Below are 22,233 nucleotides of genomic sequence, written 5' to 3'. Positions count from 1 at the left end.
CTAAAATGGATTAAATATGTTTTAACCCTCAACAATCTACACACAATACCCCATAATGACATCACAACAACCCATAATGACATCACAACACCCCATAATGACATCACAACACCCCATAATGACAAAGAAAAAACAGGATTTATAAATTTTTGTAAATGTACATTTTTGGGGGGTGGGGGGAAATATGACATTTACCTAATTGTTCAGAGCCTTTACTCAGTACTTTGTTGAAGCACCTTTGGCAGCGATTACAGCCTATAGTCTTCTTGGGTAGGATGCTACAAGCTTGGCAAGGGGTCTGAATACTTTCCAAATGCACTGTATATTAGAATAAGGATTGTTTCCTCCCACATGGTATTGTCCACTTTCTATTCTGCTGTGTTTTGGATTTGTGTTTATGTTCCCAGTTTTTGTGTTCGGAATGGTTCAATAAAGTTTTATTCGTACAGCACATTTCAGACATGGAATGCATTGATATGTGCTTCACTGGGGAAAAAAAACAAATTAAAAAAACATTGGAGAAAAAAAAACGTTCATATTTATTACTACACAATAAACACAACAGGATAAAAAACAAAAGAACAATAAGAACTGAGTGATTAAAATAACCTAAGGAAAAGCAAAGCTACAAATATTTAAAAGATCTCTTTTTAAAATGTCACAGTTTTGGCCCCCTCAGGTTCTATGACTATTCCAGAGGCTGGGGGCATAGTAACTAAAGGCTGCCTCTCCATGCCTCTTGGTCCTGGGCTTTGGGATAGTTAAAAGGCCAGTACCAGAGGACCTGAGGGACTTACTGGGTACATAACTTAAAAGCATGACTGATATGTATTGGGCTGCACAGTCGTGGATTGATTTAAAAACCAATAAAATAATCTTAAAATTAATTCTAAAACTCACAGGCAGCCAGTGCAGAGACCATTAAACCGGTGTAACGTGCTCTCTGTCTGGTCTTGGTCAGTACCCTGCAGTATTCTGTATGTTTTGCAGTTGACCAATGGCTTTCTTGGGTAGACCAGACAGGACAGCATTACAGTAGTCAAGCTTGCTTGTAATAAAAGCATGGCTGAGTCTCTGTATCAGCCTGAGAGAGAAACAGTCACACCTTGGCAATGTTCCTCGGGTGGTAAAAAGCTATTTTGGTCATATTCCTAATGTGTGATTCGAAATTGAGTTCAGAATATAAATTGACACCTAGGCTTTTTACCTAGTTTTTAATCTTTATTGCCCATTAAAATGTGTGGCCAGATTTCTCTCTGTGCTTTGACTCCAACAATAAGTACCTCGGTTTTGTCTTGATATAGCTGAAGGAAGTTGTGAGCCATCCAAGTGTTTAAATTACTAATACAACCTAATCATTTATCCATGGAGCTAAATCCTCTGATGACATAGAAATGCTGTGTATCGTCTGCGTAGCAGTGAAAATCAATGCTGTGCTTCCTGATAACACTGCCAAGGGGTAACATATATAAACTGAACACTACTGGACACAAAATCGAACCTTGTGGAAAGCCACATGATATCGAAGTTATGTTCACCAAGGGAGACATAAAACTCTCGACCAGTTAAATAGGTCCTAAATCAATTTAGACCTGGACCAGAGAGGCCACCCCCCTCTCCAGAAGGACATCATGATCAACAGTGTCAAATGCAGCACTTAAATCTAAGAGTACAAGGACAGAGAGCTGTTTGGCATCTGTGTTGGCTCTAAGATCATTTACCACTAACTAAGGCTGTCTCTGCGATTGGATTTGTTTTTTTTTAGTTGTCACTTAAATGATTTAGCTGTTTGAACATCAATTGCTCCAGAATTTTGCTTAAGAATGGAAGGTTTGAGATGGATGGATAATTGCTAAGAGCTGAAGAATCTAGATGCCGTTTCCCCAGAAGGGGTTTCACATAACAGTTTTTAGTGCAGTGGGGAAAGTGCCTGTGAACAGGGAGAGATTATCAATAGCCTGCATTTCTTCAGATATGCAATTCATATTTTGAAGAAGGTGGTGGGGATAGGATCTAGAAGGCATGTAGAAGGCTTAAGTTGTGATATAATTTTCCTGAGCATGTCTGTGTCAACCAGGGAAAATAAATCCATAGTGCCTTTGCTTGGTAGGCTAGGGCACGTCATCAAACTTCTCATCAGGTCTGACCTAATGTTGGTTATTTTATATCTGAAATATGCAGCAAACTCATCACATTTAGATGTGAAGGAAAGTTCACATAGGTTTGAGGGGGTATGATTTATCAGGCCATCAACGGTCGAGAAGTGCACTCTCTAATTATTCTGATTACTTGTAATCAAGCTAGAAAAACAAGACTGTCTGGCATTTCTAAATGCCTTGTTATATATGCTAAGTTGGTCTCTCAGAATATCATAATTGATCTGCAACTTTGACTTTCTCCACTTCCGCTCATTCTTTCTGAAATGTCTCTTTAATTGATTAGTTTCCTAATTGATTAGTTCCCCAAATGGAGCTCTCTGTTTGGATGTGGCCTTTCAACTATGGCATCAATGGTTGTCCTTCATTAGCTATTAGTGATCAACTAAATCACCACAAGAGGAAGGCAGAATAGGTGGTGGAGTATTGTTCACACACTCAATAAAATCTGTAGCAACTTCAGAGGTCAGATAGCATTTCATAATAATGCGTGCAGTATTACCCTGTGCTATGGGCAACAAGGTAGTATAAAATACATAGAGGTGATCAGATAAAGCAACATCAACAATAGAGGATATGTCAATAGAAAGCCCCTTGGTAATAACCAGGTCCTAACCCTAACCCATCTGGATTGAGGTAACCAATCAAATAACAACCAAATTATTAATGTTACAACCACTTTTTCTGACAGTCTTCAATCTATCAGAATAGTAGGTGATGACAGTTTGTATAAACTCACTAGAAGTCGGTGTTATAGGAACATAAACTAGGTTAATCACAATAACCATAGTGCCATTCCTAAAGGAATGTATATGGTTTCCACATCCTCTGTTGGTTATTCTGACAGGGAGGACTGGAACACTATCAAACCCTGTCTGTCAGTCTCTAAAACAGTTTGATGTTGCTGGAAATAATCCTGGAACCCTGCAGTTAGGGTGAATCCTGTCTCTTTTAAAAAAGTGCTGGTTGCAGAGCTAGAGATAATTATTCTCTTCACTGTCCAAAGATGTAAAAAAAAAGAAATTGTAGTCCTCCCTCAGATCATCCAAAACTAAGGTTAAACATATGTCAGTGACGATGGTGTCAATATTGGAGTGGTTGGCCAGAACTGTGGGCAGGAGGGAGTTGAAGTTGTGGGCACTGGCTCTTGGGTGACAGTGGACCTTGGTCGGTCCACAGATTGCAGGCAGGCCAATAAATCTCACCATCGAGCTGCCAACGTGATGGAATCTGATGTGGAACGAAGAGGGGGCTAGGGGCGCTGGTATGTCCATCTCTAGCGGGGCAAAGTTCTTTGATAGTTGGATTGGTATCAAAGCACAAGGCGAGACCCAGATGCAGACACAGGAGGCAGATGGTTGGAGTCTTACAATGTTTAATAATCCAAAGGGGTTGGCAAGAGAATGGTCGTGGACAGGCAAACAAGTAAAAACCAGATCAGAGTCCAGGAGGTACAGAGTGGCAGAAAGGCTTGTGGCCAAGGCAGGCAGAATTGTCAGGCAGGTGGGTACAGAGTCCAGAAACAGGCAAGGGTCAAAACCAGGAGGACTAGAAAAAAGAGAATGGCAAAAGGAGTATTGGAAAAACACGCAGGTTGACATGACTAAACATACAAGATGAACTGGCACAGAGAGACAGGAAACACAGGGATAAATACATTGGGGAAAATAAGCGACACCTGGAGGGGTAGAGACAATCACAACAGGTGAAACAGATCAGGGCATGACAATTGGATCTTCTCGGATAGATGAAGGGTGGCCAGACTGCCTCCCCGATCTCATATGCCTTGCGAGTGTCCAGTCTCCACTGGGCCGCGGAGTTGAGCTTACCATCTGTCCATTGGATTGGGACAGATCAATGCCGCCTGACTCATCAACAGCTTTGCTAGAGATTTGGTTTGCCTGGGTTACAGAAAGGTTGGTGTACTTAGAAAGCAGGTTCTCCTTTTCTCTCAGCCGAGCTGACAGCCGGAGGCTCTCTTCTCTAAGCTGCTTGATGGTGGTGCATGTAGGGCAGATAAATCCCTGTCCATTTTCCAGTTCCACGTTGTCTTCATCATGTGATTGTGTGGAAACATTTTCACACCTGAAGCATTTGTGCCGTCGTGCATAAAAACAATGGTGTGCTAGCACCGTTAGCCTACTCCATTTTCATGATAGCTAGCTAACACAATATTTTTTGTGACAAATGTTTCATTTTGGCATTCTAACAAGGTTGCTAGCAACATGGAAAATCATTGTGGAAATCTGTTGCAGCTGAAGTCGACCACAAAATCCACAGTGCAATGCTCTCTCTATGGGTCTGGCTATCAAATGTAGCTACACACAATAATACCGAAGACACTATCAGCGTGTAACGTAGCTAGTTAGCTGTAAAATCGACTCAACAAACTACACTATCAATTTACGAGTCTATAATCTCACCATGTTCAACCTGCAGATCGATTTGCCTCACAGAGTGGAGTCTAACAATCGCAATCGTAGATATACTTTTGAAGAGATGGGAAACGTTGCCCATGCTACGCCAATGGGCCGCACGGTGCATTCTGCATGATTCTAGGATAAGGAGCTAGCAGAGTCTTGACACTGTTGGTTTACATGTGGAATCTTTCATGTTGTTTCCTTATGGAAGTCTATGATAGTTTTGTGTTAAAAATATATTGAGCAACTTTGGTTGTAACTGTATTTATCTGTCATTTGTTAAGGCTTTATACCATTCTGTTAGAGGTTACTACTGAACAAAGCCTATTTATGGACTCATTTGTTAAAACCTCTTGGCGCACCGATCCCTTTAGCGGGATCATTTTCGTCAACATCCAGTGAATTGCAGAGCGCCAAATTCAAATTAAATGACTAAAAATATTTCATTTTCATGAAATCACAAGTGCAATATACCAAAACACAGCTTAACTTGTTGTTAATCAACCTGTCAGATTTCAAAAAAGCTTTACGGTGAAAGCAAACCATGCGATAATGTGAGGACAGCTTTTGAGTAGACAAAACATTACAAACAGCTAGCAGCAAAGTAGATTGGTCACGAAGGTCAGAAAAGCAATAAAATGAATCGCTTACCTTTGATGATCTTCATATGTTTGCACTCACGAGACTCCCAGTTACACAATAAATGTTTATTTTGTTCCATAAAGATTCTCTTTATATCCAAAAACCTCCATTTGGTTGGCGCGTTTTGTTTAGTAATCCACAGGCTCGTGCAGGTCACGACGGGCAGACGAAAATTCCAAATGGTATCCGGAAAGTTCGTAGAAACATGTCAAACGTTTTTTATAATCAATCCTCAGGTTGTTTTTACAATAAATAATCGATAATATTTCAACCGGACGTCAGCCTTTTCAATACAAGAGAGAAAGAAAAGGTGTCGCTCCAGTGCCGCGCGCATTAACAAATCTAAGGACATCTGTCTATCCACTGACGAGATGTGATCCTTCTCGCTCATTTTTCAGAATAAAAGCCTGAAACTATGACTAAAGACTGTTCACACCTTGCGAAAGCCATAGGGAATGGAATCTGGTTGATATCCCTTTAAATGAAGGATAGGCTTGCAATGGAAGAGAGAGGTTTCAGAAAAACAGCACTTCCTGAATGGATTTTCCTCAGGTTTTCGCCTGCAATATCAGTTATGTTATACTCACAGACAATATTTTGACAGTTTTGGAAACTTTAGAGTGTTTTCTATCCTCATCTGCCAATTATATGCATATTCTAGCTTCTGGGCCTGAGAAATAGGCAGTTTCATTTGGGAACGTTTTTTCATTCCAAACATCAAAATATTGCCCCCTAGTCTCAAGAGGTTATTAAGGCTTTATACACTACTGTTGGAGGATACTACTGAACAAAACCTATGTATGGGTTAATTTATATGTAGATATTAGCACGTAATAGTAAATAACAGTAGATAATATGTGGATAACAGTAGATAATATGTAGATAACAGTAGATAATATGTAGATAACAGTAGATAACAGTATATAATATGTAGACAATATGTAGATAACAATAGATAATAGTAGATAATATGTAGATAATAGTAGATAATATGTAGATAACAGTAGAAAATATGTAGATAATAGTAGACAATATGTAGATAATAGTAGATAACAGTAGATAATATGTAGATAACAGTCGATAATATGTAGATAACAGTAGATAATATGTAGATAATATGTAGATATCAGTAGATAATATGTAGATAATAGTAGATAATATATAGATAACAGTAGATAATATGTAGATAATATGTAGATAACATGTAGATAATAGTAGATAACATGTAGATACCAGTAGATAATATGTAGATAATATGTAGATAATATATAGATAATATGTAGATAATATGTAGATAATAGTAGATAATATGTAGACAACAATAGATAATATGTAGACAACAGTAGATCATATGTAGATAACATTAGATAACATGTAGATAATATGTAGATAACATGTAGATAATAGTAGATAATATGTAGATAACAGTAGATAATATGTAGATAACAGTAGATAATATGTAGATAACAGTAGATAATATATAGATAACAGTAGATAATATGTAGATAACAGTAGATAATATGTAGATAATATGTAGATGATAGTAGATGATATGTAGATACCAGTAGATAATATGTAGATAACAGTAGATAATATGTAGATAACAGTAGATAATATGTAGATAATATGTAGATAACAGTAGATAATATGTAGATAACAGTAGATAACAGTATATAATATGTAGACAATATGTAGATAACAGTAGATAATAGTAGATCATATGTAGATAATAGTAGATAATATGTAGATAACAGTAGAAAATATGTAGATAATAGTAGACAATATGTAGATAATAGTAGATAACAGTAGATAATATGTAGATAACAGTCGATAATATGTAGATAACAGTAGATAATATGTAGATAATATGTAGATAACATGTAGATAATAGTAGATAATATGTAGATACCAGTAGATAATATGTAGATAATATGTAGATAATATGTAGATAACAGTAGATAATATGTAGATAATATGTAGATAATATGTAGATAATAGTAGATAATATGTAGACAACAATAGATAATATGTAGACAACAGTAGATCATATGTAGATAACATTAGATAACATGTAGATAATATGTAGATAACATGTAGATAATAGTAGATAATATGTAGATAACAGTAGATAATATGTAGATAACAGTAGATAATATGTAGATAACAGTAGATAATATATAGATAACAGTACATAATATGTAGATAACAGTAGATAATATGTAGATAATATGTAGATGATAGTAGATGATATGTAGATACCAGTAGATAATATGTAGATAACAGTAGATAATATGTAGATAACAGTAGATAATATGTAGATAATATGTAGATAACAGTAGATAATATGTAGATAACAGTAGATAGTATGTAGATAACAGTAGATCATATGTAGATAACAGTAGATAACAGTAGATAATACTAGATAATATATAGATAATAGTAGATAATATGTAGATAACAGTAGATAATATGTAGATAACAATAGATAATATGTAGATAATATGTAGATAATAGTAGATAATATGTAGATAACAGTAGATAATATGTAGATACCAGTAGATAATATGTAGATAACAGTAGATAACAGTAGATAATATGTAGATAATATGTAGATAATATGTAGATAACAGTAGATCATATGTAGATAATATGTAGATAACAGTAGATATGTAGATCATGTGTGGCTAATAGTAGATAATATGTTGATAATAGAAGATAATCTGAAGATCATATGTAGATAATATGTAGATAACAGTAGATCATATGTATATAATATGTAGATAACAGTATGTAGATAACAGTAGATAATATGTAGATAACAATAGATAATATGTAGATAATAGTAGATAATATGCAGATAACAGTAGATAATATGTAGATAACAGTAGATAATATGTAGATAACAGTAGATAATATGTCGATAACAGTAGATAACAGTAGATAATATGTAGATAATATATAGATAACAGTAGATAATATATAGATAACAGTAGATAATATGTAGATAACAGTAGATAATATGTAGATAACAGTAGATAATATGTAGGGAAGTAGAGAACGTTGTCCGAAGAGCAAGAGCGGCCTCGGCTCCTGGGCCTAATGGAGTACCATACAAGCTTTACAAGAATGCTCCGGATGTTCTACGCTTTCTTTGGAGGCTCATGAGGATAGTGTGGCAGAAGGAAATAATACCAAAGGCATGGCGAAGGGCTGGTGGTGTGCTAATCCCGAAAGAGAAGGATGCGACAGACATCAGTCAATTCCGACCAATCTCCCTTCTAAACGTTGAAGGGAAGATCTTTTTCAGTATAATAGCACAGAGGCTGTCCACTTATCTGGAAAGGAACAAGTACATTGATACATCTGTACAGAAAGCAGGCATTCCTGGTTTCTCTGGTTGCCTGGAACATACTAGTATGATTTGGCACCAGATCCAAACAGCTAAGAAGGACAAGAGAGACCTCTATGTCATCTTCCTCGACCTTGCCAATGCCTTTGGCTCAGTTCCCCATGAACTCCTCTGGGAATCCTTCAACTTTTTCCACGTACCAGAACCCATCACTACACTGGTAAAGGCCTATTTCCAAGACCTGCAATTGTGTTTCACAACACCTGACTTCACAACAACATGGCAGCGCTTGGAAGTAGGCATAATGGCAGGCTGTACAATTTCTCCTCTGGCCTTCACTATGGCCATGGAAGTCATCATCAGGGCATCGAGATGGGTGGTCGGCGGTGAGAGAACTAAGGAGGGGCTCCGTCTCCCACCTATCCGAGCATACATGGATGACATGACTACACTGACCACCACTGCAGCATGCACCAGGCGGCTACTTGCAAAACTGCAGGATAACATCAAGTGGGCCCGGATGAAAATCAAGCCAAGCAAATCTCGAAGCATTTCCATAGTCAAGGGACAGCTTAAAGATGTGAGGTTCTGCATTGGAGATGACCCGATACCAACGGTGTCTGAGCAACCCATCAAGAGCCTGGGTAGATGGTACAACGAAAGCCTCCGGGATAAAGATCAAGTGCAGCAAGTAAGGCAGGACATCGCCGACGGTCTTGAGAACATCAACAAGACCCTACTGCCTGGGAGGCTCAAGCTTTGGTGCCTACAGTTTGGACTTCTCCCCCGGGTAATGTGGCCACTCACCGTCTATGAGGTCCCAATAACAACAGTGGAGAAGATGGAGCGAACCATTACCTCATACGTGAAGAAATGGCTGGGTGTCCCACGATGCTTGAGTAACATCGGCCTCTATGGCAAAGGGGTCCTTGAACTACCTCTTACAAGTCTAACGGAGGAGTACAAGTGCTCTAAAGTAAGACTTCAGATGACATTGAAGGACTCTAAAGACCAGACCATTAGCAAGGCTGCACCTCCCCTACAAACTGGACGGAAATGGACATCATCCAAGGCTGTGCAGCAAGCAACATCAGCCCTGAGACACCAAGACATTGTGGGGAATATCCAGCATGGAAGAGGAGGCTTTGGCCTGGCAGCAAGCAAACCAACGTTCCATAAGGCAACAACATCTGAACGCAGGAAGCTGGTGGTCAAGGAGGTGCGCAGACAGGAGGAGACTGCAAGAAGTGCAAAGGCTGTCTCTCTTGCTAAACAAGGTCAATGGACGCGGTAGGAAGGCCTGGAGAGGAGAAAGATCAACTGGAGTGAGCTTTGGCAAATGGAGGCAAGCAACATCAGCTTCATCATAAGAGCTGTTTATGATGTGCTTCCATCACCAAAAAATCTACATCAATGGTATGGCGAGGACTCGACCTGCCCCCTCTGCCCAGCTCCAGCGACTCTCAGGCATATAATGACAGGTTGCAAGACCAGCCTCTCACAAGGCCGTTACACCTGGAGGCACAATCAGGTCCTCAAGAGCCTGGCTGCAGCACTTGAGACCAAGAGGAGTGCAACCAATTCATTACCTCCAAAAACAAGCAATCCTGTCAAAACAACAACATTCATCCGGGAGGGACAGAAAAGGCCCAAGTATCCTCCTACAAAGCCAGAAACTGGACACCTAGCCATGGCCCGGGACTGGAAGATGCTTGTCGATATTGGCCAGCAACTAATTTTTCCACCTGAGATTGCTTCTACCAAACTTAGGCCAGACATGGTACTCTGGTCCCCTTCACGAAAGGCTGTGTACATCATAGAGCTCACAGTCCCGTGGGAAAACTCTGTTGAAGAGGCCTACGAGCGTAAGAAACTGCGTTACACAGAGTTGGCAGCAGACGCAACTCAGCGTGACTGGAATGCAAAAGTCTGGCCAGTTGAAGTGGGATGCAGAGGATTCGTGGCTTCTTCCACCATCAGGTTGCTGAAAGAACTTGGAATCCATGGACAGGCTCTGCGGCAGACCGTCAGAGCAGTTTCTCAAGCAGCTGAAAGAGGCAGCCAGTGGATCTGGATTAAACGGAAGGACCCTTGCTGGGCTATAACTTCATGACCCCCCACCCCCACCTGAGAACCCAATTCAGATCCCTCCAACTTGAGGAGGGCATATGAGGTATGCGGTCAGCTGTCGGACTGGCTCAGGGAAGAGGACGCCCCTGCCTTGCATAGTCCCGTGGGACATCTTAATTGGGCATGGGACACAAGCTAAGGCTTGATCACCCTTTAGCTGGCCACCTTTGATGAGAGTGTTTAGTGATTAAAGGCCGAAACACCCACTGATTCGAAGGCACACTACTGAGGATGTGTCCCAAAATTGACATCTTAACCCAGTCTAAGAAATAAACCTCCCATGCCACTCTGTCAACATCACGGCAAATCTCATGCGAGTGCATTCCATCTATTGGCACAATGGACAGTTTTTTAACATCTCGTCCCGTGTTTTATGATTCTTAGATAACAGTAGATAACAGTAGATAATATATAGATAACAGTAGATTATAGATAACAGTAGATAATATGTAGATAACAGTAGATAATATGTAGATAACAGTAGATAACAGTAGATAATATATAGATAACAATAGATAATATGTAGATAACAGTAGATAATATGTAGATAACAGTAGATAATATGTAGATAACAGTAGATAATATGTAGATAGCAGTAGATAATATATAGATAACAGTAGATAATATGTAGATAACAGTAGATAATATGTAGATAACAATAGATAATATGTAGATAATAGTAGATAATATGCAGATAACAGTAGATAATATGTAGATAACAGTAGATAATATGTAGATAACAGTAGATAATATGTAGATAACAGTAGATAACAGTAGATAATATGTAGATAACAGTAGATAATATGTCGATAACAGTAGATAACAGTAGATAATATGTAGATAATATATAGATAACAGTAGATAATATATAGATAACAGTAGATAATGTATAGATAACAGTAGATAATATGTAGATAACAGTAGATAATATGTAGATAACAGTAGATAACAGTAGATAATATGTAGATAACAGTAGATAATATATAGATAACAATAGATAATATGTGGATAACAGTAGATAATATGTAGATAACAGTAGATAATATGTAGATAACAGTAGATAATATGTAGATAGCAGTAGATAATATATAGATAACAGTAGATAATATGTAGATAACAGTAGATAATATGTAGATAACAGTAGATAACAGTAGATAATATGTAGATAACAGTAGATAATATGTAGATAACAGTAGATAATATGTAGATAACAGTAGATAATATGTAGATAGCAGTAGATAATATATAGATAACAGTAGATAATATGTAGATAACAGTAGATAATATGTAGATAACAGTAGATAACAGTAGATAATATGTAGATAACAGTAGATAATATGTAGATAACAGTAGATAACAGTAGATCATATGTAGATAATATATAGATAACAGTAGATAATATGTAGATAACAGTATGTAGAGAATAGAAGATAATTTTTTTACGTTACAGCCTTATTAAAAAATGTATTAAATAATTTAAAATCCTCATCAATCTATAAAGAAATACCCCATAATGACAACGCAAAAACAGGTTTTTAGAAATGTTTGCAAATTGATTCCAGATTTAAAAATAAACAGAAATACCTTATTTACATAACTATTCAGACCATTTGATTTGAGACTCGAAATTGAGCTCAAGGGCATCCTGTTTCCATTTATGTGGTGTGGGGGCTGTGCTTTGGCAAAGTGTGTGGGGTTATATCCTTCCTGTTTGGCCCTGTCCGGGGGTATCATCAGATGGGGCCACAGTGTCTCCTGACCCGTCCTGTCTCAGCCTCCAGTATTTATGCTGCAGTAGTTTATGTGTCGGGGGGCTAGGGTCAGTTTGTTATATCTGGACTACTTCTCCTGTCTTATCCGGTGTCCTGTGTGAATTTAAGTATGCTCTCTCTAATTCTCTCTTTCTTTCTCTTTCTCGGAGGACCTGAGCCCTAGGACCATGCCTCAGGACTACCTGGCATGATGACTCCTTGCTGTCCCCAGTCCACCTGGCCGTGCTGCTACTCCAGTTTCAACTGTTCTGCCTGCGGCTATGGAACCCTGGCCTGTTCACCGGAAGTGCAACCTGTCCCAGATCTGCTGTTTTCAACTCTCTAGAGACAGCAGGAGCGGTAGAGATACTCCTAATGATCAGCTATGAAAAGACAACTGACATTTACTCCTGAGGTGCTGACTTGCTACACCCTCGACAACTACTGTGATTATTATTATTTGACCAAGCTGGTCATTTATGAACATTTGAACATCTTGGCCGTGTTCTGTTATAATCTCCACCCGGCACAGCCAGAAGAGGACTGGCCACCCCTCATAGCCTGGTTCCTCTCTAGGTTTCTTCCTAGGTTTTGGCCTTTCTAGGGTGTTTTTCTTAGCCACCGTGCTTCTACACCTGCATTGCTTGCTGTTTGGGGTTTTAGGCTGGGTTTCTGTACAGCACTTTGAGATATCAGCTGATGTAAGAAGGGCTATATAAATACATTTGATTTGATTTATCATCCTTGAGACGTTTCTACAACTTTTGTGGTAATTTCAATTGATTGGACATGATTTGGAAAGGAACAGACATGTGTATATAAGGTCTCACAGCTGGCAACCTGGCCAAACTGAACAATCGGGGGAGAGGGGCCTTGGTCATGGAGGTGACCAAGAACCTCATTGGACTCTATGTAAACTGGAAACCACATATACTGATGCTGCATTTATTATAGCTGGGGATTTTAACAAGGCTAATCTGAAAACAAGGCCCCCTAAATTTTATCAGCATATTGATGTGCGACTCGGGCTGAAAAAATTCTGGATCATTGTTAATCTAACTTCCGCAACGCATACAAAGCCCTCCCTCGCCCTCCTTTCTGCAAATCTGACCACGACTGCATTTTGTTGCTCCCAGCCTAGACAGAAAATAAAACAGGAAACTACAGTGTTCAGGTTGGTTCAATGCTGGTCCGACCAATCTGATTCCACGCTTCAAGATTGCTTCGATCACGTGGACTGGTGACGATAACAACACCCACCCATAGCACGCGCTCCAGCAGGTATATCTCACTGATCATCCCCAAGCCCCAACACGTCATTCGGCCGCCTTTCCTTCCAGTTCTCTGCTGGCTGTGACTGGAACGAAATGCAAACATCGCTGAAGTTGGAGACTTTTATTTCCCTCACCAACTTTAAACATCTGCTATCTGAGCAGCTAACCGATCGCTGCAGCTGTACATAGTCCATCTGTAAATAGCCCACCCAATGTACCTACCTCATCCCCATACCGTTTTTATTTATTTACTTTTCTGCTCTTTTGCACACCAGTATCTCTACCTACACATGATCATCTGATCATTTATCATTCCAGTGTTAATCTGCCAAATTGAAATTATTCGCTCCTATGGCCTATTTATTGCCTACCGCCTTTTGCACACAATGTATATAGACTCCTTTTTTTTCCTTTTTTTTTCTACTGTGTTATTGACTTGTTAATTGTTTACTCCATGTGTAACTCTGTGTTGTCTGTTCACACTGCTTTGCTTTATCTTGGCCAGGTCGCAGTTGCAAATGAGAACTTGATCTCAACTAGCCTACCTGGTTAAATAAAGGTGTTCTCAACTAGCCTACCTGGTTAAATAAAGGTGAAATAAAAAATAAATAAAAATTCTGCATAGCGCCGAACCACAACATGGATGTATACGATGATTCGGTGAGCAAGTTTATTAGCAAGTGCATCTGTGATGTTGTACGCATGGCGACAATTAAAACCTTCCCCTACCAGAAACCGTGGATTGATGGCAGCATTCGCTCAAAACTGAAGACGCATACCACTGCTTTTAATCAGGGAAAGGCGACCGGAAACATGACTGAATACAAACATTGTAGATATTCCCTCCGCAAGGCAATCAAACAAGGTAAGCATCAGTATAGAGACAAAGTAGAGTCGCAATTCAACGGCTCAGACAAGCGAGGTATGTGGCAGGGTCTACAGTCAATAACGGACTACAAAAAGAAAACCAGCCCCGTCGAGGACCCCGATGTCTTGCTCCCTGATAAACTAAACAAATTACTTGCTTGCTTTGAGGACGATACAGTACCACTGACACGGCCCGCAACCAAAACCTGCAGACTCTCCTTCACCGCAGCCAACATGAGTAAAACATTTAAACGCGTTAACCCTCGCAAGGCTGCCGGCCCAGATGGCATCCCTATCCGCGTCCTCAGAGCATGCGCAGATCAGCTGGCTGGTGTGTTTACGGACATATTCAATTAATCCCTATCCCAGTCTGCTGTTCCCACATGCTTCAAGAGGGCCACCATTGTTCCTGTTCACAAGAAAGCTAAGGTAACTGAACTAAATGACTATCACCATCATGAAGTGCTTTCAGAGACTAGTCAAGGATCATATCACCTCCAACCTACCTGACACCCTAGACCCACTCCAATTTTCATACCGCCCCAATAGGTCCACAGATGCCGTAATCACAATCACACTGCACACTGCCCTAACCCATCTGGACAAGAGGAATACCTATGTAAGATTTCTGTTCATCGACTACAGCTCAGCATTTAACACCATAGTACCCTCCAAGCTCGTCATTAAGCATGAGACCCTGGGTCTCGACCCCGCCCTGTGCAACTGGGTCTTGGACTTTCTGACGGGCCGCTCCCAGGTGGTGAGGGTAGGAAACAATATCTCCACCCCGCTGATCCTCAACACTGGGGCCCCACAAGGGTGCGTTCTCAGCCCTCTCCTGTACTCCCTGTTCACCCATGACTGCATGGCCATGCACGCCTCCAACTCAATCATCAAGTTTGCAGACGACACTACAGTGGTAGACTTGATTACCAACAACGACGAGACGACCTACAGGGAGGAGGTGAGGGCCCTTGGAGTGTGGTGTCAGGAAAATATCCTCACACTCAACATCAACAAAACAAAGGAGATGATCATGGACTTCAGGAAACAGCAGAGGGAGCGGAAAGTTTTAAGTTCCTCGTCGTACACATCACGGACAAACTGAATTGGTCCACCCACACAGACAGCGTCGTGAACAAGGCGTACCAGCGCCTCTTCAACCTCAGGAGGATGAAGAAATTTGGCTTGTCACCAAAAGCACTCACAAACTTTTACAGATGCACAATCGAGAGCATCCTGTCGGGCTGTATCACTGCCTGCTACGGCAATTGCTCCGCCCACAACAGCAAGGCTCGCCAGAGGGTAGTGAGGTCTGCACAACACATCACCGGGGACAAACTACCTGCCCTGCAGGACACCTACACCACCCGATGTGACAGGAAGGACAAAAAGATCATCAAGGACAACAACCACCGAGCCACTGCCTGCTCACCCCGCTATCATCCAGAAGGCGAGGTCAGTACAGGTGCATCAAAGCTGGGACCGAGAGACTGAAAAACAGCTTCTATCTCAAGGCCATAAGACTGTTAGACAGCCATCACTAACATTGAGTGGCTGCTGCCAACATACTGACTCAAATCTCTTGCCACTTGAATAATAAAAAATTGGATGTAATAAATGTATCACTAGTCACTTTAAACAACGCCACTTTATATAATGTTATGTAATGTTTTTATATAATTACATTACATTACTCATCTCATATGTATATACTGTACTCTATACCATCTACAGCATCTTGCCTATGCCATTCGGCCATCGGTCATCCATATATTTATAGTTCCTAGTTCAATAAAGGTTAACTAAATAAAATGTAAAAATGGCAGCATCATGCTGTGGGGATGTTTTTCAGCGGCAGGGACTGGGAGAATAGTCGGGATCAAGGGAAAGATGAACAGAGCAAAGTACAGAGAGATCCTTGATGAAAACCTGCTCCAGAGCGCTCATGACCTCAGACTGGGGTGAAGGTTCACCTTCCAACATGACAACGACCCTAAGGACACAGCCAAGATAAGGCAGGAGTGGCTTCAGGACAAGTCTCAATGTCCTATTAGATAGTAATAGTAGATAATAGTAGATACTAGTAGATATGTAGATAATAGTAGATACTAGTAGATATGTAGATAATAGTAGATATGTAGATAATAGTAGAGACAAAGCTATTAGACAGTAATAGTAGATAATAATAGATACTAGTAAATATGTAGATAATAGTAGAAACAGAGCTATGAGACTAATAGTAGATACCAGTAGATAATAGTAGATACTAGTAGATATGTAGATAATAGTAGACAATAGTAGAGACAGCAATTAGACAGTAATAGTAGATAATAGTAGAGACAAAGCTATTAGACAGTAATAGTAGATAATAATAGATACTAGAAAATATGTAGATAATAGTAGATAATAGTAGAAACAGAGCTATGAGACTAATAGTAGATACCATTAGATAATAGTAGATACTAGTAGATATGTAGATATTAGTAGAGACAAAGCTATTAGACAGTAATAGTAGATAATAATAGATACTAGTAAATATGTAGATAATAGTAGATACTAGTAGAGACAGCTATTAGACAGTAATAGTAAATACCAGTAGATAATAGTAGATACTAGTAGATATGTAGATAATAAGGAGAGACAAAGCTATTAGACAGTAATAGTAGATAATAATAGATACTAGTAGATATGTAGATAATAGTTGATACTAGTAGAGACAGCTATTAGACAGTAATAGTAGATAACGGTAGATAATAGTAGATACTAGTAGATATGTAGATAATAGTAGATACTAGTAGAGACAGCTATTAGACAGTAATAGTAGATAATGGTAGATAATAGTAGATACTAGAAGATATGTAGATAATAGTAGATACTAGTAGAGACAGCTATTAGACAGTAATAGTAGATGCACAATCGAGGGCATCCTGTCGGGCTATTAGCTATTAGATAATATTAGATACTAGTAGATATGTAGATAATAGTAGATAATAGTAGAAACAGAGCTATTAGACAGTAATAGTAGATAACAGTAGATAATAGTAAATAATATTAGATACTAGTAGATATGTAGATAACAGTAGATACTAGTAGAGACAGAGCTATTAGACAGTAATAGTAGATAAAGGTAGATAATAGTAGACACTAGAAGATATGTAGATAATAGTAGATAATAGTAGAGACAGCTATTAGACAGTAATAGTAGATGCACAATCGAGAGCATCCTGTCGGGCTATTAGCTATTAGATAATATTAGATACTAGTAGATATGTAGATAATAGTAGATAATAGTAGAAACAGAGCTATTAGACAGTAATAGTAGATAACAGTAGATAATAGTAAATAATATTAGATACTAGTAGATATGTAGATAACAGTAGATACTAGTAGAGACAGAGCTATTAGACAGTAATAGTAGATAAAGGTAGATACTATTAGATACTAGTAGATATGTAGATAATAGTATATAATAGTAGAAACAGAGCTATTAGACAGTAATAGTAGATAACAGACCTGTTGACAGGAAACAGTGAGTCCACCAGGTTTCCTTCTATCTTTGCCAGACTGTGTTTAGGAACCAGGAGGGACTCCACGTTACCTTCCACTCTATACCGACTGAAACGCACACACACGCGCACACACAAACACAATAGCAGAATAACTTTGTGCAACATGTCATCATGTCAGAATCTGCTACAGGCCTGCACCAATCATCATGTCATCATGTCGGAGTCTGCTACAGGCCTGCACCAATCATCATGTCACCATGTAGGAGTCTGCTACAGACCTGCACCAATCATCAACATGTCGGAGTCTGCTACAGACCTGCACCAATCAACATGTCATCATGTCAGAGTCTGCTACAGGCCTGCACCAATTATCATGTAGGAGTCTGCTACAGGTCTGCACCAATCATCATGTCACAATGTCGGAGTCTGCTACAGGCCTGCACCAATCATCATGTCAACATGTCGGAGTCTGCTACAGGCCTGCACCAATCATCATGTCATCATGTTGGAGTCTGCTACAGGCCTGCACCAATCATCATGTCATCATGTTGGAGTCTGCTACAGGCCTGCACCAATCATCATGTCATCATCTTGGAGTCTGCTACAGGCCTGCACCAATCATCATGTCGGAGTCTGCTACAGGCCTGCACCAATCATCATGTCACCATGTAGGAGTCTGCTACAGGCCTGCACCAATCATCATGTCGGAGTCTGCTACAAGCCTGCACCAATCATCATGTCGGAGTCTGCTACAGGCCTGCACCAATCATCATGTCACCATGTAGGCGTCTGCTACAGGCCTGCACCAATCATAATTTAGGAGTCTGCTACAGGCCTGCACCAATCTACATTTAGGAGTCTGCTACAGGCCTGCACCAATCAACATGTCATCATGTCGGAGTCTGCTACAGACCTGCGCCAATCATCATGTCACCATGTAGGAGTCTGCTACAGACCTGCACCAATCATCATGTCGAAGTCTGCTACAGGCCTGCACCAATCATCATGTCGAAGTCTGCTACAGGCCTGCACCAATCATCATGTCGAAGTCTGCTATAGGCCTGCACCAATCAACATGTACAAGTCTGCTACAGGCCTGCACCAATCATCATGTCACCATGTAGCAGTCTGCTACAGACCTGCACCAATCAACATGTCACCATGTAGGAGTCTGCTACAGGCCTGCACCAATCATCATGTCACCATGTAGCAGTCTGCTACAGGCCTGCACCAATCATCATGTCACCATGTAGCAGTCTGCTACAGACCTGCACCAATCAACATGTCACCATGTACGAGTCTGCTACAGGCCTGCACCAATCATCATGTCACCATGTAGGAGTCTGCTATAGGCCTCCACCAATCAACATGCTGTGGCCCTTCATGCCATGTGGCTTCTTTTTCTGAATAAAAAAATATAACATTGAGCTCTGTATTGTTAGCTGTGTCTGTTACCTGAAGCTGGCCCCCAGCAGGACAGACACCAGTACGGGGGCGGAGGCGAAGAAGACTGGGTGGCTCGCCACGAACCGACCCAGAGCCTGGAAAGAGCTCCTCAGGCCTGCCTGCAACACCTGAATCACACACACACACATAGATACACACACAAACACATGAACATCCTTTCTCTCTCTCACACACACACACATACATCCTTCTCTCTCTCACAAACACACCTGGCGCAGCATCCTCCTAGCGCGCTCTGGACACAACGTCTTGAGCCTCTCCCACCAGCGAGAGGAAACAGCGGGCACACCGACCATCAGGTGCACACAGCATCGGGTCCACAGGCACTACTGTCCCAGTGTTCTCCGGTAGACAGACAGAAAGACAGACAGGAGGACAGCCTAGTTCTCCCTGGTCAGACAGCTCCTTTTCAGGGCTTCACTCATCAGAGCCCCTGGCGGCAGACTGTAGCTCCAACAGATAAATAACCTGCAGATCTGTGTCTTTCTCTCGCTCTCTGTCTCTTGCTATAATATATATATATATTTCCCCCTCTATTTCTCTCTTCCCCCAACTTGCTCTCTTTCCCCCCACTTCCTCTCTTTCCCCCAACTCTCTATCGTTACTCCCTCAACTCTCCCTCTCTCTACAGGTTGGGTGCAGCAGACAGTAGACACAGTAGCCTAGAGAGCAGCAGATGTCGGGAGATAATGGCACTTCTATAGAGACAGCTCCATAGATAGACGACAGAACTAACCTACATGGGTAAATGAAGGCAACAGAGATCCAGTGAAAGCAGCCAAGAGAAGCGATAGCCTATCCTTAAAGCAGCTAGATGGTGACGTTATAATCCAGAGTGGGCGCAGTGGACCCCTCATATCTCCCGCCTCATCCACCCTTCTCTGGGTGTAGCCAAGATAGATAAAATCGCTAGTTTAGCACGGTAACTCGGTAATCCAGTAGCACTGGCCCAGAGAGTGCAGGCTCGGTAAAACTAGGTGAAAAAAAGATTCCCCGGTGTGTGTAGGTGATGTTATCCGGCTAGGTCGCGCTGCAGCGGTAAAGGCTTTGTCATCGCCTCCTCACGCGCCACTGCCCCATTATCACCCCGGTGGCTCCACGCCACTCTCTCTTCCACTGGCCGCTCCTCTCCGTTGTCCTCACGCTCTAACAAACTGACATCACTAATTACCGGCTGGCTGGCAAACAGTGATTCCGTTACTGATGCACCTCTTCCCGCGCCCCGCCTCTCTCTCGCCTCGCTGGTAATGCAGAGACTCAAACTCCGAATCTCATTTTTTTCAGGCAGTCAGTGGGAGCGCCAGCCTCTTTCTCTGTAACTGTTATCAGTTACCAGCTAAAATATTACAATCAAATTACAGATACTTTTCAAAAAGTACATAATTACTTATTCGATTACTTTTACATTCAAAATAATATTTGTGAGAAAAAAAATCTGACATTCAATAAATCATTGAAAAAAAGTCACACATTTAAATTAAATTGGTTAAATTTGTTCCACCTGAGGGAGAACACAAGTCAGAGTCTAATATGATGACACACAAAATGCATTTGATGGATCCTTTTGTCTTCTTCTAATGCCTCTCAAGGGGAAAGTAATCCAAAAGTAACTGAATGTAATCAGATTGTGTTCTCCCTCTCATCACTCTGTTTGGTTCTGACCCTTGTGATATTTAGCTCCAATCTCACTGGTCACTCTGAATGCTGCTGTACTGTATGTTTACTGTTGGAATGTATTTAGCTGTTTCCATAGCAACCAGACAGATCACTTCTTCTTTGACAAGCTCTGGTTCCCATGGTGATGGCTCCTGGTGCTATGGTGACACACACAGAGCGAAGAGAGAGAGCGAAGAGAGAGAGAAGAGAGAGAGCAGAGAGAGAAGAGGGAGCAGAGAGAGCAAAGAGAGAGAGAGCAGAGAGAGCGAAGAGAGAGCACAGAGAGAGTGAAGAGAGAGCAGAGAGAGAGAAGAGAAAGCAGAGAGAGAGAAGAGAGAGAGCACAGAGAGAGAGCAGAGAGAGCGAAGAGAGAGCAGAGAGAGCAGAGAGAGAGAAGAGAGAGAGACTGACACAATTAGACCCAAACAAATCATGACTTGACACATTGGAAAGGAATAACAACAAAAAAACAGAACAAACTAGAATGCAATTTGGCCCTAAACAGAGAGTACCTGCCCACTGTGACTGACCCAAACTTAAGGAAAGCTTTGACTATGTACAGACTTAGTGAGCTTTGCTATTGAGAAAGGCCACCGTAGGCAGACCTGGCTCTCAAGAGAAGACAGGCTATGTGCACACTGCACACAAAATGAGGTGGAAACTGGGCGGCACTTCCTAACCTCCTGCCAAATGTATGTGACCCAGAAAACTAGGTGTATGTCGCAAGTCACGACTTCACAGGAGAGCCGTTTGAACGTAAAAAAATATGTTTTTTATCAAAATGCGTTTTTTGGCAGAAATGCCTTCTCGAACATGTGAATTTTCATGTGCCTTAACAACAAACTTGTATGCCGTCTGTAAATACGAATACAATTGTTAAATTACGAGCCTAGTTGGTTAAGCCACAGAAAAAGTCAGCAACCTTCCCACTAGCCACTAGTTGAGATAATGAGTGGGCAGGACATGCCGAGAGAGGAGTTTGATTAGTCTGCCATATTGAAAGCTTCTG

The 22,233-nt window shown here is 40.7% G+C and overlaps 1 protein-coding gene across 1 annotated transcript in view; it reads right to left on the bottom strand.

The window, feature by feature from the left end:
• The window catches only part of ptchd1 (patched domain containing 1), an 81,387-nt gene extending 60,190 nt beyond the window's left edge, over positions 1-21,197 (bottom strand). The window contains exons 1-3 of the mRNA XM_036945618.1: positions 19,778-21,197; positions 19,557-19,675; positions 18,106-18,207 (exon numbers count right to left, since the gene is read on the bottom strand). Of these exons, the coding sequence (XP_036801513.1) occupies positions 18,106-18,207; positions 19,557-19,675; positions 19,778-19,864 (308 nt within the window). The 5' untranslated portion in view covers positions 19,865-21,197. The remainder of the gene's footprint in view (positions 1-18,105; positions 18,208-19,556; positions 19,676-19,777) is intronic.
• Positions 21,198-22,233: the final 1,036 nt, after the last annotated feature.

The sequence above is a fragment of the Oncorhynchus mykiss genome, chromosome 15 (assembly GCF_013265735.2).
Source record: "Oncorhynchus mykiss isolate Arlee chromosome 15, USDA_OmykA_1.1, whole genome shotgun sequence".
NCBI lineage: Eukaryota > Metazoa > Chordata > Actinopteri > Salmoniformes > Salmonidae > Oncorhynchus > Oncorhynchus mykiss.
Note: the sequence above shows the minus strand (reverse complement) of the source record. Positions and strands in the feature narration are given on the sequence as shown.